This window comes from Phycodurus eques, chromosome 5 (assembly GCF_024500275.1).
Source record: "Phycodurus eques isolate BA_2022a chromosome 5, UOR_Pequ_1.1, whole genome shotgun sequence".
In the NCBI taxonomy this organism is placed as follows: Eukaryota; Metazoa; Chordata; class Actinopteri; order Syngnathiformes; family Syngnathidae; genus Phycodurus; species Phycodurus eques.
In genome coordinates this window covers 8,969,010-8,988,020 of record NC_084529.1, presented here as the reverse complement: position 1 = coordinate 8,988,020, position 19,011 = coordinate 8,969,010, and the positions used below count along the sequence as shown (strand labels likewise).

The following is a 19,011-nucleotide window of genomic DNA, read 5'->3' as shown; positions in this document are numbered from 1 at the left end:
GTGTGGGACGTGTCCCGTCCGCCGGGCTGCTCTCGGGTGGACCCCTGGGCCTGATCCCGCCCCTCGATTGATTGGGTGGGGTCCTCAGCCGCCGCGATGCGGCCACAGCAATTGCAGGACACTTCTGTCAGTCTTTGTGCATGTAAAACGGTATCAATTGACTTGTATGTATCCGCAGACACACACCCCTAGGACTCTTTCACTGGGTGTGGGGTCATGCACTTACTGCGACAAATAACTCATGAAAATGCATATCGCGGGTGTATCCCATCACTTATACTCTCGTCCTGTAGACTTTTATAATACACATAATTAATGCCACCACACTTCAGTTGTACAGTCGGGTCACGACCCTTGTTCTGCATGCTTTTTCTCCTGTCCTTGTCTTGTTCTGTCTTGTCCTGTCCTTCCCCCACAGGGTGTAGCACTACAGCCCCATGCAACACTCATATTTAATGTTTCATTGTTGTAGATAATGTAATGATTTACTTTACTCATCCTGTTTACAATTAGTGCTTTGTCTTTTGTCTTTGTTTCTCTCTGCCTTATAGAAACTTTATTCTGTTCGACTGATCAAGTCTGATTCTCAATAAACCGAAATTATAATACCTCAGCGGAAGCTTAAAAACTCCACTGTGACAGTAAAACTGTTCCGGCATGAAAGGGATACAGATTTTCCATTCTGCTTGACCTAACAGCCGAACAGGACAAAAAAAAAAAAAAAAAGCACTGGTCTTTATAAGGCTGAGAAGCGCTGGGAGCACACAACTCTGTACTACTATACACACTAATACTAATAATACATATTGCAGATTTTTTTTTTTTTAACCGCAATGTGTTTTTTTTCCCCAGTATTGTGCAGCCCTACAAGTAATACATTTTTTAAATTTACATGCAACCCCACCTAAGGAGTATGCCATCCATTTAGTCTTTAGACTCAAACACATCTCTCATATTTGTTGCAGAGCATCAGTGGGAGCGATGATGAGCCCCAACAGAGAGCCCCTATCTCCTCCCTGCTGTCATCCAAGCCATCAGTGGCCTCCTCCACTGACATGCTCCACAGCAAGCTATCGCAGCTCAAAGAGTCCAGAGAGCTCTATCAGCAGGAACACAACGCTCAGCCCCGCTCGCCGTCAAATGTGCACACCCGCTCGGCCTCTCCAGCAGCCAATCTGGGCGACCTGAAGAAACGTCTGGAGCGTATAAAGAACAACCGGGAATAGGAACGCTGCAATTGAATCTGTTGGTGGAAACCAGCATCCTTGTTTTATGGCATATTGTGTTTCTCTTCCTGCTCTGATAGATGGACCTAAGAAGCATTTGGAACCTAAAAGCCACTCTTCCCATGTATAAAACGTATTCTAAATAATTCAGTTCTAGCTTTCTTCTTTTTTTTTTTTTTTTTTTTTTTTATATAAAGATTCTCATCTGTCTCCTTAGAGCTACATTTAGTTACATTTTATGCAAACTGATGCATCTCAAAATGTACAGCTGTCTCAATTGAAGGGAGCCGTTGTTGTTTTTATCCTTAAATTAAAAGGTTGTGGCTTTCTCTTACAACAGATTTTTGGTGTTTTAAGGCTGTATAACTAACCTGATTTTACTGTGGATGACAAGTTGCACAGTCACCCCCTAGTCTTGTATTGTCGCCAGTCATAATGTGCAGAGCCATATTGGTACGTGTTGAAGTCAACTGTGCTGTGCGTGGACTAGAGATGAAACCATATGAAAAGCTCATATCACGATATTCGGTATTATCATGATATCCATCCATTTTCTATACTGCTTTTCCTTAGTAGGGTCACAGGTGAGCTGTTGCCTATCCCAGCTGACTTTGGGCGAGAGGCAGAACTGAACTGGTCGACAGCCAATTGCAGTATTGTGATATTACTAAGACGACAACAATCACAAACGCACGCTCCGGAAACCTTGAAAAAGTTTTTGGGATATAAATTAAAAAAAAAAAAAAAAAACTAAATTAGAACCCTAATGTACTTTTTGACAGACATCGTAAACTGCAGTAACCGAAGTGAATTATCACATGCAAAATCCTTAAAATGACAGTGATCTTTAATTGTGGTGGGACTCAAACATTATGGTAACTAGTTAGCGGCTGTATTCTCAAGTATTTGAGTGTTTTGCACTTCAATTAGATTTTGGTCTATGAATAGATGTTTATGTGAACAAATGGGAAAATTAAATCGAAGCATTTTCCATCAGGCTGATTATAGTAATGCTGATTTAGACAACTATAGGAATAAGACAAAGCTGAATTTTGAACAGACAACAATTACAACCCAACAACTCAAATTTAAGTTGGCTCTACATTATTGAAGCTTTTAAATGGCTTTTGTTCGGCTCAAGCCATTTGTTCTTGAGTCTCCAAGACTATGTTGTCTGCTACCTGAGGGCTAAAGTCGCGGATAGCTCCACTTCAGGGATAATTCACCGTTCTCCCTACACTATAAGAATAAATGGACACAGACTATGATTGTGGTTTTATCCATGGACCCACATTTGCAGTTTACGTGAAATGTGTAGCCCACTCTCGTTACTCCTCGCCATTGTAGAGGCCAAGCACAGCTAAGCACATTAACTGTGACAATAAGGATAATTAAGAAATTTTTACTGTTCATCCCTAGCGTGGACACGGTGAGTGCCTGTAAATACTATTTGTATGTACTAATGTAATGTTCTCGTTTAACACTGATAGTTCTTTGGAACATGAGTCCAAAGCCAATATGGGTGTCACAAAAAGCGCTTCAAACCAACTGTTCAGCTCTTCATCCCACTGAAGGAAATTCTCGCTGCCTAGGGTGGAAAGAGCATGGCATTACACCTGTGGTTGTTTTGATTATTGTCATGTAAATAAAGTTTGCATTGCATAAACATGCCGCTGAATTAGGCTGTTTTTTTGGAGGGATTTTTCCCCACAAATATTTGTATTGTTTGATTTTAACTTCCTACTGTTATTTATACAGGTATGTATGTTTCAATATGGGATGTATTGTAATTTTACAGGTGGCACAGTGGACGACTGGTTAGAGCGTCAGCCTCACAGTTCTGAGAACCCGGGTTCAATCCCCGGCCACGCCTGTGTGGAGTTTGCATGTTTTTCCCGTGCCTGCGTGGGTTTTCTCCGGGCACGCCGGTTTCCTCCCACATCCCAAAAACTAAATTGCCCGTAGGTGTGAGTGTGAATGGTTGTTTGTATGTGCCCTGCAATTGGCTGGCAACCAGTTCAGGGTGTACCCCGCTCCTGCCCGATGACAGCTGGGATAGGTTCCAGCATGCCCGCGACCCTAGTGAGGAGAAACGGCTCAGAAAATGGATGGATGTAATTTTACATTAATGGCTGTACATGCATGCATACTGTGGGAGGAAAAAGTATGTGGGCCCTTTGGAATCTTTCATTTTAAGAATTGGTCAAATGTATCTAAATCACAATAGGAACTGGCTAAATACCACAAACAATTCTGTTTTCATATATTTATTGAAAATAAAAGATTCACTGGACATGAAGGTAAAAGACTTGAAAAGAGACATCAAGGTGAATCCTTGGTTTAATAACTGGCAGCAATAACCTCAACCCAATGATTCCTGTAGTTGCAGATCAGACGTGCATGAACAGGATGAAATTTGGACCAATCACTGGCACATGCCAACATCTTTGTTGACCAATTACCATAAAACGTAAAACATTCAACAAGAACGGGGCTCATGGGAGAGCAAGGAGGAAGCCGTTGCTGTCCAAAAAAAAAAAAAAAAAAAAAAAACCTTAGTACAGGTTTGCATTTGCTGAAGAGCACTTAGATGTTCCACTGCACTACAGGAAAAATGTTATGTGGACAGATGACACCAAAGTTGACTTGTTTGGGAGGAACACTGCCATGTGAAGAGGAAGAATTGCACCACACATCCATCCAATCCATTTTCTACACCACTGGACTTTGACTAGACCACTCCAAAACCTTCATTTTTTTTTTTTTTTTAACCCATTCAAAAGTTGACTTTCTTGTGTATTTTGTATTGTTATCCTGCTGCAGAACCCAAGTGCAGCTTGAGGTCACAAACTGATGGCTGAACAACTGGATGAACTTCAGAATCTTCTGTTAAAGATCAGAATTTGTTGGTCCATCAACCACAGCAAGTTGTCCAGGTCCTGAAGGAGAAAAGCAGCTCAAGACCATCACACTACCACCACTATGTTTGACTGTTGGTATGATGTTCATTTTCTGAAATGCTGTGCTACCTTTATGCCAGATGGAACGAGACACACACTTTCCAAAAAGCTCAACTTTCATCTCGTCAGTCCATATACTGTAATATTCTTCTCCCAAAAATCTTGGGAATAATTCATATTATTATTATTATAATTATTTATTTTTTTGCAAAAGTAAGATGAGCCTTTATGTTATTTATGGTCAGCAGTGGTTTTCGCCTTCAATGGATGCCATTTTTCCCCAGTCTGTTCCTTATTGTTGTGTTATGAACACTGACCTTAAGTGAGGCAAGGGAGGCCTGCAATTCTTTAGAAGTTGTCCTGAGTGTCTTCGTGGCCTCCTGGATGAGACATTGATGTTCTTTTGGGGTATTCTTTGTAGGCCGGCCACTGCTGGGAAGGTTCGCCACTGTTCCATGTTTTCTCCATGTGAGGATAATGGCTCTCGCTATGGTTCGCCGGAATTATAAAGCTTTAGAAATGGCTTTTGTAACCCTTTCCAGACTGATAGATGTAAATTACTTTATTTCTGGACTTCTGGAATTTCTTTTGGATCGTGTAATTTTGTTGCAGCTTTTTCAGATCTTTTGTTTAACTTGATTTTGTTGGGAGTGACAAGTGAATTCTATTTGAACAGGTCTGGAGGTAATCAGGCTTGGGTGTGATCAGTGAAAACTAACGAAAAATTGTGATTAGCCACAATTAATTCATGATTTAACAAGGAGCGTAATTACTTTTTCACAGAGGGCCAGGTAACTTGGAATATTTTTCCTTAATAGATGAAAACACCATTTAAAAATAGCATTTTCAGTTCACTTGGGTAATATTTGTCTGATATTTACATTTGTTTGATGATCTTAAGCATTAAAGTGGGGAAACTATGCAAAAATATAAGAATTAGAGAAGGGGACCAATACCTTTTCACGGTACTGGAGCTGGGATGTGTCTGTGGTCGGAATTAACCAATCACATTCAAATGTTAAATGGCAGTCAGCACCCAGCACACACGTGCCACATTTTAAATTGCACCAGATCAATTCCAAATCACATTCAGGAGTGTTGGTAGGCTTTTTCTTTTGCCTTTTTTGTGCTCACCCTGATTGTTATTTGGAACTGTTGAAAATCCCATTCACCCTGTCTAAGCCTTGCTCGAGCCAATCTATTGCCATAAAGAGGAGCTACTGTGCATGTGTAACTGTCAGGAGTGTCAATGGGTAACATTTTTGCACCCTACATTGGATCTACATCATGAAAACAGACCACAGAGATGAACGAAACCATAATATTTATCCTGCTCATCTAAAAATAGATGTCCTCCATACATTTTGAAATATTGTTATTATAAATAGTGTCATTTTTATTTTGGGGGTTTTCTAATAATGTGGTGACCACAGTCATTAGATTAGCTCCGCCCCTGCGCTCAGCAGAACTCAAGATTCAGAGCCGAAACAAGAGCAATGACAATTTTTAAAGCAGTGCGGTCACAATTAAGTTACCATTTAATTGCTGATAGCTTTACATCTTTACACTGCCAGAAAATCTATACTATAATTGATTACCCCACGTGGATGTGGGTGCTACTGCACCCTCACTTACCCTCACTTTTTCGACACCCACACTCTTCACGCTCTGACATCTGTGAGGGAGAGGAAAGCAGACCCAGCGAGAGTAACCAACTGGTCCTCAGATAACTGCACGTCAGTTGCACAGTTGCAATTATTTAGTTGTCCACAAGGTGGAAGTACGCACCCAATTTTTATGTTCTATGGGTTCTTAAGCGAGTATATGTATGTGTGTGTGTATATATATATATATATATATATGTGTGTGTATATACATATGTATATGCATATATATATATGTATATGCATATATACATATATCCATCCATCCATCCATTTTCTGAGCCGCTTCTCCTCACAAGGGTCGCAGGCGTGCTGGAGCCTAACCCAGCTGTCATCGGGCAGGAGGCAGGGTACACCCTGAACTGGTTGCCAGCCAATCGCAGGGCACAGACAAACAAACAACCATCCACACTCACATTCACACTTACGAGCAATTTAGAGTCTCCAATTAATGCATGTTTTGGGGGTGTGGGAGGAAACCGGAGTGCCCGGAGAAAACCCACACAGGCACGGGGAGAACATGCAAACTCCACACAGGCGGGGCCGGGGATTGAACCCCCCACGCTCCTCAGAATATATATATATATATATATATATATATATATATATATATATATATATATATATATATATATATATGAATTTGCATGTTCTCCCCGTGCCTGCGTGGGTTTTCACCGGGCACTCCGGTTTCCTCCCACATCCCCAAAACATGCATTAATTGGACACTCTAAATTGCCCATAGCTGTGAATGTGAGTGTGAATGGTTGTTTGTTTGTATGTGTCCTCCAATTGGCTGACAACCAGTTCAGGGTGTACCCCGCCTCCTGCTGATGATAGCTGAGTTAGGCTCCAGCAGGCCCGTGACCCTTATGAGGATAAGCGGCTCAGAAAATGGATGGATATATATATATATATATATATATATATATATATATATATATATATATATATATATACATATATATATATATAAATACACATATGTATATATACACACATATATATGTCTGTATTTCTGTTTCTGTATATAGTATAGATACTCATAGATCTACTTTTAGTTGAATATTTCCTCTAACAATGACTTAACTATTGTGTTAGCGAGGTTAGTGATAGAGTACGGCACGTTCCAACTTCTTTAGAACTTTGAACACTCGTAAAAGGAAGACCCCCATTGACTGAAAATTTCTCATTCCAAGATGTGAGAGAATTTGAGTGAATTTGGCAAATTTTTAGCGGAAATCACTTTTTTTTTCTTACAAGGTTAATTTTGGTGTTCCATTACAAAAATATTTGCTGTTGTTTGTCTTGTGTTTTTTATTTGTAAATATAATTGACCAGTTGTTTTGTTCTTGAAATTTTCCAATGGGATTAATAAAGTATTAACTTGTCTATCTTTTATCAGTCTGAATCAAAATTGGATAGGTCAAATGACTGTTTTCTGTTTATGTATGCCTACTGTAGTAGGTGCTTCCGCCAGAATATTAGGATAGGGTGAAGTGATAGGAAAATTTACTGTGCTGGTAAAAACTTGGTTAAGTAATTTATAACATTTATTAGACTTTTTCCAGATTTATTTGCGAAAATAAAGAATACAAATATATAGTCTGCTAAAAGAATTATACTATATACTTCTGTGTTAAAAAAACAAAAACAAAACAGTATTCTACAAATAGTCAATCTAAAATTGCTCGGTATGTATTTTACAATGTGTAAACAATATATTGTACTAAATATAAAAATTCAAATTCAAAATACTGTACAGAAATAGGAATTAGATGCTGATAGAATACAGCCATACACAAAGTGAACAGAAGCACTTTTTATCACCTTTAATCATCATCCCTCCTAACTGACATTGTAAGTCAACTGTAGTGCAAGGAATGATTCTTTTCAATCGTGATTATGAAACAGTGATTTCCTCACTTTCTGACTCTGATTGTTTACTGGACTCTGACGTAGAGGAGCCATGATGGTGGTGATGATGATAATGGGGCAGATGTGACTCCTGGCTCTCCAACTGTCCTTGACTGGTGGTTGAAGTCCTCTCCAGCCCGCTGTGGCAGTAGGTGCTACCCACGTCCGTGAGGTCCGGGTGGGGGTTGGTTTTGGTGGGTAGGGTCTGCTGACGGCATCCGCCTGTCGACAGAAGCTCCCTTTCTTTTGAGTTTCTCCATTTCATCCTGCGGTTCTGAAACCAGATCTTCACCTAGCAGAGACGAAAATACAAGTCCAGATCATCCTACTGTTTGCTATACATATGACAGCAGGGGCTCTATTTTCGTGACTGGCGTAAATCCAGCCCCGTGCGCAGGGAGTTTGGACCAGGTGTTGCTACTTTGGTGAACCGGTGTAGCCCAGTGCATTGAAAATTGCGCATCTGCACTGGTGTTGGAGATGACCACAGTCGACTTCAACTTTATCAAATTGAAGCGGCTCCTCTCATTCCCTTTAAATGCAGCGTGTGAGTAGCACATTGACAGTCTTCGACATGGCGGATGTAAAGTTGCCTCGGGAGGAAGTCACAGATCTGAGCTGTGAAGTCGGCACTTGGAGACCACCTGTCTACCCCGATCGTTCGTGTCCATGTGCCCCCCGGGTACTGCGACTTCCTCCCACATTCCCAAAACATACACCCATCCATCCATTTTCCGTACTGCTTATCCTCACTGTTGTCGCGGGCATGCTGGAGCCTATCCCAGCTATCTTCAGGCGAGAGGCGGGGTACACCCTGAACTGGTCACCAGCCAATCGCAGGGCACATATAAACAAACAACCAGTTGCATTCACATTCGCACCTACAGGCAATTTAGAGTCTTTAATCAACCTACCACGCATGTTTTTGGATGTGGGAGGAAACCGGAGTGCCTGGGAAAAAACCCACGCAGGCACGGGGAGAACATGCAAACTCCACACAGGTGATGCCGGGATTTGAACCCCAGTCCCCAGAACTATGAGGCAGATGTGCTAATCAGTCCGCCCCAAGACATACAGTGCATGTTAGACTAAATTGTCCGTAGGTTTGAATGTGATATTTTATTTGTCTTTACATTATGTGCCCCGTGATTAGCTGGTGACCAGACCGGTGTGTACCCTGCATCTTGCCCAAAGTCAGCTGGGATAGGGTCCAGCTCACCTGCGAACCTAATGAGGAGCTAAGAATGATAATAATAACAATATTTCCAGAATCATTCGACTAAGTGTTTGAAGGGTACTCCATAATTAGTTAAAATCCTTGCAATCCGAAATTAAATTTTAACCTCAGATTGTACTTTACTGTATTATAGACTTTTTTTTTTTTTTTTATAATAATGAAATATCAAAATAAGTTTTTGTTTTTTTTTCATTTTATATGCATGTCTGTTACAGCAGTTGTCCTCATTAGGATCACGGGTGAGCTGGAGCGTATCCCAGTTGACTTTGGGCGAGGGGACAGAGTACACAAGAGACAAGCAACTGTTCACACTCATAATCATACCTACGGACAATTTAGAGACTTTGATGATCTTAAAGACACGTATTTGGATTATGGGAGGAAGCTGGAGTACCCACAGAAACTCCACACAAGAAAGGGGAGAACATGTGAACTCCACACAGGAAGACCAGAGCTCTGATTTGAAATCGGAACCGCACAACTGTGAGGCACACGTGCTAACCACTAGTAGACCCTGCTGCCCTTCTTTTATTATACTGTATATAATTACACATTTTCCCATTGTTAACATTTTCTTGTCTTGAGTTCTACTGCCTAAAAGTTATAAGACGTCCATGTCGACTTCACGTGTTGGGTATTTACGTGACCAAATATGGTTCCTTTCCCAATAAAACAACATCCATTGGTGTCGGTGACACATGCTACAAATCTTATTCTGAAGTGAGAAATTATCTTATTTTATTAACCTACGACATAACCGATATAGAAGAGGTCTATTTGAGTTAATTTTGGAATGTTTTCAATTACGGAGCAAATCTGCATGTCATGAAGTTGGAGGATGTGTACACAAGAAATAACTTAACCAAATGCACAAGGTAGTCTTTGATACTGTATGTACCTGTGAGTCTTTGAGTCCCAGTTTACTGGCCAACTTCTTCCTGTCTGGCTTGCTGATGTACTTCTGCTTCTGGAAAGTTCTCTCCAGGGCCTTTCTCTGGAGGTCTGAGAACACAGCTCGTCGCAGCATGCCCCGTCTAGGCTTTCCTCTGGGGGCCAGGGGCCATGAAAAGGTTCCTGGGACAGGGACCACAGAGGAGGAGGAAGCTGAAGCGACAAAATGCAACGTGGTAAAACAGAATTTAGGTAAAACTCTGTAACATTCACAGTACATCTGTTCCTGTGAATATGCATATGCCCGTAATAATGATTTACGGCCCAGTGAGAGTTCAGAAAACATCAGCAGCATTATTCATCAGCAAAATAGTCCAAGCCTTTTATGAACATTTTCGGAAAAAAAAGAAGAGACAGTTGGCTCAATTCAACCTTTGCAAATTACCATGGCAATCAACACTGACAGAAAGAAAAACGTTTTTTTTTTTTTTTTAAATCAAGCACATTGACATTTTTGTATTGATATTGTGACAGTAAGTCAAAAATAACGTTATCCTGCTTGCAATTATGCCAGGAGTTTCTCAAACTGACAGACGGCTGACAATGATTTTCATTAGGAGTAATTGCTGATCATTTTTATATTTCCTAAAGAGGCTTTGGCTTTGGTTTATTGTTTGCTCATGTGTGACCTGGTCAATCCATCACTGACAACATTCTAAAAGACAAAAAAAAAAAAAACATTGCATATTTTTGCCCCTGCAAAACCATTTCCAGCTCAAGTCAGAAGCCACGACGTCATCATCTGGATTGGATCTGATCCAGATTTACCATTTTGAAGCAGGGAAAATCTAATTTACACATGCTAGTATCTCTGTTCATGTAATGTACTGAGTACTCTTATGATATAATTCACTCGAGAGCAGTGATTCTCAAAGTGTGGTACGAATACCACTCATGTTACGTGCGCTTTCTCTAGTGGTATGTGCAAAGAATTATTAAATTAAACACAAATAATATGACAATGAAGCTTGTAGCTGTGCATACATACTGTACTAACCTTGTTTAAACTTGTTTTCAATCCAATACGGGAAATTTTTAAGAACATTTCATTTGTATTTTACTTTTAAGAACACTATAATGCATTTGCATGTAATCTTGTGAACTGTCCATCCATCCATCCATTTTCTTCCGCTTATCCGAGGGGGCAGTAGCTTTAGCAGGGACGCCCAGACTTCCCTCTCCCCATCCACTTCATCCAGCTTGTCCGGGGGCACCCCGAGGCGTTCCCAGGCCAGCCGGGAGACATAGTCTCTCCAGCGTGTCTTGTGTTGTCCCTGGGGTCTCCTCCCGGTGGGACGTGCCCAGCACAACTCACCGGGGAGGCGTACAGGAGGCATCCTAATAAGATGCCCAAGCCACCTCATCTGTGGCTTGGGCATCGGCTCTACTCTGAGATCCTCCCGGATGACTGAGCTGCTCACCCTATCTCTAAGGGAGAGCCCGGACACCCTGCGGAGGAAACTAATTTCAGCCGCTTGTATCCGGGATCTTGTTCTTTCGGTCACGACTCACAGCTTGTGACCGTAGGTGAGGGTAGGAACGTAGATCGACCGGTAAATCGATCGGCTTAGCTCCCTATTCACCACAACGGACTGATACAAAGTCCGCATCACTGCAGACTCTGCACCGATCCGCCTGTCGATCTCACTTGTGAACAAGACCCCAAGATACTTGAACTCCTCCACTTGGGGCAGGATCTCATCCCCGACCTGGAGAGGGCACGCCACCCTTTTCCGACTGAGGACCATGGTCTCACATTTGGAGGTGATGATTCTCATCCCAGCCGCTTCACACTCTGCTGCGAACAGTTCCAGTGAGAGTTGGAGATCACAGCTTGATGAAGCCAACAGAACCACATCATCTGCTAAAAAGCAGCGATGCAATACTGAGGCCACCAAACCGGACCCCCTCTACGCCTCGGCTGTGCCTAGAAATTCTGTCCATAAAAGTTGTGAAAAGAATCGGTGACAAAGGGCAGCCTTGGTGAAGTCCAACTCTCACCGGAAACGAGTCCGACTTACTGCCGGCAATGTGGAACAAACTCTGACACCGGTCGTACTGGGACCGAACAGCCCATATCAGGGGGTTCGATACCCCATACTCCCAAAGCACCCCCCACAGGACTCCCTGAGGGACATGGTCGAACGCCTTCTCCAAGTCCACAAAACACTCGTTAGACGAACTCCCATGCACCCTCGAGGACCCTGCCGAGGGTGTAGAGCTGTTCCACTGTTCCACGGCCAGGACGAAAACCACACTGCTCCTCTTGAATCTGAGATTCGACTTCCTGACGCACCCTCCTCTCCAGCACCCCTGAATAGACCTTACCAGGGGGTCTGAGCAGTGTGATCCCCCTGTAGTTGGAACACACGCTCCGGTCCCCCTTCTTAAAAAGAGTGACCACCACCCCAGTTTGCCAATCCAGAGGCACTGTCCCTGATGTCCACACGATGTTGTAGAGACATGTCAATCAGGACAGCCCCACAACATCTAGAGCCTTTAGGAACCCCGGGCGAATCTCATCCACTCCAGGGGCCTTCCCACCGAGGAGCTTTTTAACCACCTTTTTAACCACCACCCAGCAGACTCTCACAATACGTTTGGGCCTGCCACGTCGGATCGGCATCTTCCCCCACCATCGGAGCCAACTCACCACCAGGTGGTGATCAGTTGACAGCTCCGCCCCTCTCTTCACCCGAGTGTCCAAGACATGCGGTCGCAAGTCCGATGACACGACCACAAAGTCGATCATCGAACTGCGACCTAGGGTGTCCTGGTTCCAAGTGCACGTGTGGACACCCTTATGCTTGAACATGGTGTTCGTTATGGACAATCCGTGATGAGCACAGAAGTCCAATAACAGAACACTGCTCGGGTTCTGATCGGAGGGCCGTTCCTCACAATCACGGCCTTCCAGGTCTCGCTGTCATTCCCCACGTGAACCAATGCTCACGTCCCCAAGCAGAACAATGGAGTCCCCAGCGGGAGCGCTCTCCAGCAGCCCCTCTAAATACTCCAAAAAGGGTGGGTACTTTGAACTGCTGTTTGGTGCATAGGCACAAACAACAGTCAGGACCCGTCCCCCCACCCGAAGGCAGAGGGAGGCTACCGTCTCGTCCACTGGAGTGAACCCCAATGTACAGGCGCCGAGCCGAGGGGCAATATGTATACCCACACCTGCTCGGCGCCTCTCACCGTGGGCAACTCCAGGCCTGGCTCCAGAGGAATGCCCCCGGTAACCCGGGTCCAGGCAAGGGAAACCTACATGTAAAAGCTTTGAGAACCACTGTTCTAGAGGTTACATCATAGCACCATTAATTAAAGTACTAAAAGTTTTTATTTTTATTTTTCAACCACCATCTTGCTACTACTTTTACAACTACAAAACACAATGTTATATTTTCCATTAAAATCACTTTACAGACTGTTAATGTTTTCTTTTTTTCCTTCGCGGCCTTCGTGGGTGCTTGAGTAGTGCTCCCCGCTGTCAAGTAGGAGCAAGTCAGGACTTTCATCGTCTTGACTCTGCCTCAAATAGAATTGTCCTCCCTGAAATGTGATGTTTAAAACTCCAATTTGTCAAGTGGCGCAAACAGAGCCAATGCTAATGAGACCGGCTCTCCAAAGCTCAGCTCACACTACCTCTAATGAAGCATGAAGGGGGATTGTATAGGCTGCAAATGCATAGAGAAAGCTGATTGTGTTTCAAAGAATTGAGTGGAGAAGGCTGTCGACATGCCAGTATATTACAGGCCCATTAAAGGCAGGTCAGTATAATGTGCTACTGTTAGAAGCCTTTAGCTGCCGGGATCTGAGATGTAGCCAGTTACGGTAGGTATCTGGCTTCCTGAGCTAATACAGATGTTATATGCTTTGTGTCGCAATAATGTCATCCAGTAATTTTAAGAATTTGTTTTTAAAGAGCTGAAGTGAGCATATGTAAAGTGAAGCCTTTACGCACAGCATATATGTAGAACTAGTAGTGTGACGCATACTGTAGCTTTAGATAGAATCTACAAAGTGTATGCCTGTGTGTGTGCGTGGGTGGGTGTTGTGGCTCCTATTGGTCACGGTACTGAGAGTTTTGTGAGCAGGCAGAAGAGCTTGGTGGGAAAACGACAGCGCGTGAAGAGGCACTGAGTTCTCGAGCTGGGAAGAAACCCGCCTCACATTTAAACCATGACAAACGGCACTAATATTTATGGAGCGTGACGAACTAGACTAATTTGTAGATAACAACAACTGGTGCTAATGTCAGCAGTCAGTCCCCTAAATAGGTCTTCAAATTGGCGGATCTGTCCAGGGGTATTCCCATGCTAAAAGTCTAACAATGTCTCGGGGGGGGGAAGCGGACTCACGATTGACAGTACTTGACAAAGTAATTTTTTCTTCAACTCCTATAATTATGAAGCGGGAGTCATAAGGTGCATAAAAATGTTGGAGAGTTGCATGGGTAATTTATTGTCCTAAACTTTCCTAGAGTTTTAATCACATATATTTTACTAGGTAACCTGCACACACGCTAATCAGATCCAGTGCAAAATTCTCCCTTTTCAAAGATAATAATCCTCACTTTGAATTGACACGTTCAGAGAAAAGGACTTACTTTTCGGTCCCACATGATTAAAATGTGGTAAACTGATATAATTTCCCCCTCTTTTCCTAAATAAAAATAAAAAATTCAAATAATATATGTTAGTGTAACACATTTTAGTCATGTGCAACCATTGTACATGTTTGAATTAGGTCAATTCAAAGGACTTTTTTCTCTCTCATTGTAGTATCAATAGAAATATGTAGAATATTCTGGCTGTAATTTGCAGTGGTGTAAATTGCATCATACTGAGAATTATTGGCCACATCGCTTAGGGTAGTGAGTCAAAGGGTGGTACCAGTCGCACTAGTGGTATGCGAAAAAAATAAATAAATCACTGCCTAAATACATTTCCGTTGTATTTAACTTTTTAGCACAATATATGCATTTAATTTTTCAGAACTGTTTGATTTAAGGTTTAGGTACAATTTGTATTTAACTTGTATGTGCGATATATTTTAATGAAATCATTATCTCAGTAGTTTTCTTTCTTATTTCCCTACATTTACGTTGTTTAAACTGCGCTTAATGTTACGGCGACTTACAGTAATGTCAAATGTACGTCTCGCGACACTATCAGTGACTTCTCATAATATATATATAAAAAGAATTTTAAAAAACCTGTGCGGTGTTGGTTTCAGTGATCACTTAAATTAAAGTGTGCAGTTCCAGCACGTTAATAATAATGTACTTTTAAAAAAATTGAGGACCGGGACATTGGCTCGATCTCACAATCAAAATGTAATATAATGATAATGCAGTTCTTAGCTGTTTGTGTCAGTTTTGGAGAGCTGGTTAAGTCCTACCTGTGAAATAGGACGCTCTGATGAAAGGATGGAGACTTGCATCTAAGAATGGTAGAGGAAACAATTTAGTCTGCAAACTGTGGACTGGAGGAGAAGAGCAACCTGGAAAACATATACAGAAGTCTGCATGAAAACCTACGGAAATATTGATACCCTTGAAATCATATAATGCAGGGATGTCAAAGTTATGATGTGATGGTTGCCTTCTGAGGGTCACTTGCTTTGCCAAGCGATAGAAACGCACACACTTGCCATTGTGTAATTATACAATGGCCACTCCATCCGATTATTATGTTTTTTTTTTGTTACCAATATATGTGTTTGTTAACGGTGCACGTTTAATGAAAATAACTTCTACCAAACTCATTTGGAGATACCAGCAGTATAATACATATAAGCGATCGTTATACCACATTAATTGTATAAAATATTATTAATAGGACCCTAATAATTAGTAGGTCCTAATGCATAATTCTGTATTTTTACTTGTCAGAAAGTTGAGTGGGAGGAGATTTTGATATTATAGTAAGTAAGTAAATAACTAAACAAACAAAGACGTTATTGTATTGTATAACATATGTTTTACACATATATGTTATATGATAAATGGATATAGAAGCCCTCCCCGGATTTACACATTTTGCAAGCTAAAACTAAAATATACAAACTTGTAGGTTGCAGCGTACAGTGTCGAGCATTCCAAATCCATCAATCCAACAAGTTGCTCACCACTCCTGGTGGACGGTGCCAGTATGGCACTGACGCCGAACTTGAGCCAATTCGAGGCCGGACATGAGGACTGTGGGGAGCCGCCGCCGCCGTGGCCCGGCTGCCCGGAGCACTGAAAGACAGAGCGCGCTGTGCCGGGTCCCGACGCCCGCGGTGAGCTGCCCTGCTGCGGGCTCAGCGAGAGGACGTCCCCGGGGCTCCGCTGTATGTAGCTACACGCCGGTTGGCCTATTCGGAGGAGATCCTCCACACGGTAGCCCGAGGGCGGGGACCGGGGGAGAGGGGTGGCCGGAGCGGCCGGAGGACGCAGCAGGTCCGGGTAGAGCGGATGCGGCAAAGCGCTGCACGGAAACATCATGGCTGGCCCCTGGTGACAACAAACCTGTTGACTCTTGTCTGGAATGTGGGCAAATGACGAACACTGGCTTCGCTGCCACCTGTAGTGTACTACTAGTAGCGACTTCTATTATTTGCACCAACTTTTATAGAAGCGACTTTGGCTCACATGTTCAACTGCCCATCCCATCATCCGAATGGGAATGAGGCTGCGACGAGGTCCGTGAACAGGGATTGGTCAGCACGTCTGTGCTCCTGGCCTGATTGGACTTGCGACGAACAAGAAGGGGACTTTTTTTTTTTTTTTTTTTTTTTTTTTTGCCAATTCCCCTCCTCATTGAAACTTCATGGACTCCAACAATAGTTGGCCCGAGGGGACTTTATATACGATGAGATAGACATCCTTTCAGAAGTAAATGATTTTGGATCCGATATTTTTGAAAAAAAAAAAAAAAAAAAAAAAAAGAATTTTGTGTTTCTATGTTTTTTGGGGTTTTCAAGAAAAAAAACGGTAATAAACCATCATTTGATTTGTCCATCTTAACCATCAACAACGCTTATTATGAGATTTTATTTGCCATATCAAATATTGTGCTGTGTTTTGCCACAACTCTGTTACAGATACCCTAACCCTGAAAAACACATTTTAAAAATATTTCTTTAAACCCTTCACCATGCTCATTTCTATTTGTATACTAATTAAATTGTAATTTTACTCTGACTGGCGGCATGGTGGCCGACTGGTTAGAGCGTCAGCCTCACAGTTCTGAGGTGCGGGGTTCAATCCCCGTCCCCGCCTGTGTGGAGTTTGCATGTTCTCCCCGTGCCTGCGTGGGTTTTCTCCGGGCACTCCGGTTTCCTCCCACATCCCAAAAACATGCATTAATTGGAGACTCTAAATTGCCCGTAGGCATGACTGTGAGTGCGAATGGTTGTTTGTTTCTATGTGCCCTGCGATTGGCTGGCAACCAGTTCAGGGTGTACCCCGCCTCCTGCCCGATGACAGCTGAGATAGGCTCCAGCACGCCCGCGACCCTAGTGAGGAGAAGCGGCTCAGAAAATGGATGGATGGATATTACTCTGACTACAATTGCAAATCATTGCTCATGGTACATGATGTTCAAGAACAAACTTAGCTATATAATAAGAAAAAGAGAAACTTTGATCCTAAAGGTTGAGTTTGCGGTTAAAAAATAAACAACACACTTTCTTGTCATATATGTGAAAACTGTCTATATGACCTGACAGTAGTTTCAAAGGTTTAGAATACATTTTTGTTTGTAGATTGGTTTGCGAATTTTTTCTGCACTCTCATTTCAGAGTAAAATTAGAAATTGAACTGCATACATTTCAATGCAAAAAAACAACTTTGATCCTAAAGGTGGAGTTTGTGGTTAAAAAATAAAATAAAAAGCAACAACACACTTTCTTGTCATATATGTGAAAACTGTCTATATGACCTGACAGTAGTTTCAAAGGTTTAGAATACATTTTTGTTTGTAGATTGGTTTACGAATTTTTTCTGCACTCTCATTTCAGAGTAAAATTAGAAATTGAACTGCATACATTTCAATGCAAAAAAACAACAACTTTGATCCTAAAGGTGGAGTTTGTGGTTAAAAAAAAATAAATAAGCAACAACACACTTTTTGTCATATATGTGAAAACTGTCTATATGACCTGACAGTAGAATATTAAAGTTTCAAAGGTTTAGAATACATTTTTGTTTGCAGATTGGTTTGTGAATTTGTTCTACGGTTTCATTTCAGAGTAAAATTAGAAATTGAACTGCAGACAGTTTCAATGCAAAAAAAAAAAAAAAAAGGGCAGAAAAATTGGGGTGTTTTTTGGTGTGTCCAAAAAATACAACATCAAACCTCTTACATTTCGTGTTTTGCAGCATGCCATCATGAATAAATCATGCTAGCGATAGCAGTAACATTAGTGATCTTGGGGCGTTTCTTTGGGGCGAGATGCGAGGGGGTTGGGAGTGAAGTCAGGCTACATTCTAATCTTACTAGAAGTTTGAAAACTGCAAACGCCACCTTTGTCTTTTTCTGATACGAGCAACATATTGCATTGGGTTGAGTGACACACTCCATTATGGCTGAAAACATTGCAAAATATAAGGGAGGACTTACCATCGGTCTAGCCCAGTAGTTCACAAACGTTTGACACCAAGTACCACCTGAAAAAATTCAATTCGTCATGACCAACATTAACATTCAATACTGTAGTAGACCCAGGTCGTCATCAAAAACAAGGCAAACGTTTTATTCCTAAAAAGTATATTTAAATATCATTGTAAGCCACTGTAACATTATTATAATGTTTTCACATTACATTACATTTAAATATTGGAAAACACAAAAACCATCAGAGAGCACCCGCATACAACTAGTGGTATCCGTAGCGCAATTTGAGAATGACTGGTCTAGCCATTGGAAGAGTAATTAGCTTGATAGTGTAATTTCTGCTGAGTCAGGTTTTAGGAACAGGCTTGCGTGTGGTTAAGAGAAACAAATTCAGAGCATAATTATTACTATTAAAAATAAACGTCTGCGATAAAACAAAAATGTTTCGCTCATTTA

At 41.9% G+C, this 19,011-nt stretch overlaps 2 protein-coding genes across 5 annotated transcripts in view; one reads left to right on the top strand and one right to left on the bottom strand.

The window, feature by feature from the left end:
• The window catches only part of ckap5 (cytoskeleton associated protein 5), a 111,041-nt gene extending 108,149 nt beyond the window's left edge, over positions 1-2,892 (top strand). For all 4 annotated transcript variants that reach the window (XM_061677394.1, XM_061677396.1, XM_061677395.1 and 1 more), the window contains one exon: positions 966-2,892. In XM_061677394.1, the coding sequence (XP_061533378.1) occupies positions 966-1,226 (261 nt within the window). In that variant the 3' untranslated portion in view covers positions 1,227-2,892. The remainder of the gene's footprint in view (positions 1-965) is intronic.
• Positions 2,893-7,753: 4,861 nt separating this feature from the next.
• Positions 7,754-16,475, bottom strand: LOC133402932 (homeobox protein DBX1-B-like). Its single transcript, XM_061677270.1, has 4 exons — positions 16,085-16,475; positions 15,356-15,457; positions 9,903-10,108; positions 7,754-8,059 (listed from the first exon to the last, which is right to left on the bottom strand). The coding sequence occupies exons 1-4, from the start codon at positions 16,440-16,442 to the stop codon at positions 7,754-7,756; spliced, it is 972 nt and encodes a 323-aa protein (XP_061533254.1). The 5' UTR covers positions 16,443-16,475.
• Between the last annotated feature and the right edge of the window lie 2,536 nt (positions 16,476-19,011).

Bases quoted from the DNA above. Each gene is read 5' to 3' on its own strand.
- LOC133402932 (XM_061677270.1), bottom strand. From the start codon at position 16,442: ATGATGTTTCCGTGCAGCGCTTTGCCGCATCCGCTCTACCCGGACCTG. The intron at 15,458-16,084 runs GTGAGCAACTTG...TATGTTTTCCAG, and splicing joins GGCACCGTCCACCAGGAGTG to GTTGCTCTTCTCCTCCAGTC. The intron at 10,109-15,355 runs GTAGGACTTAAC...TTGTCGCTTCAG, and splicing joins CAGAGCGTCCTATTTCACAG to CTTCCTCCTCCTCTGTGGTC.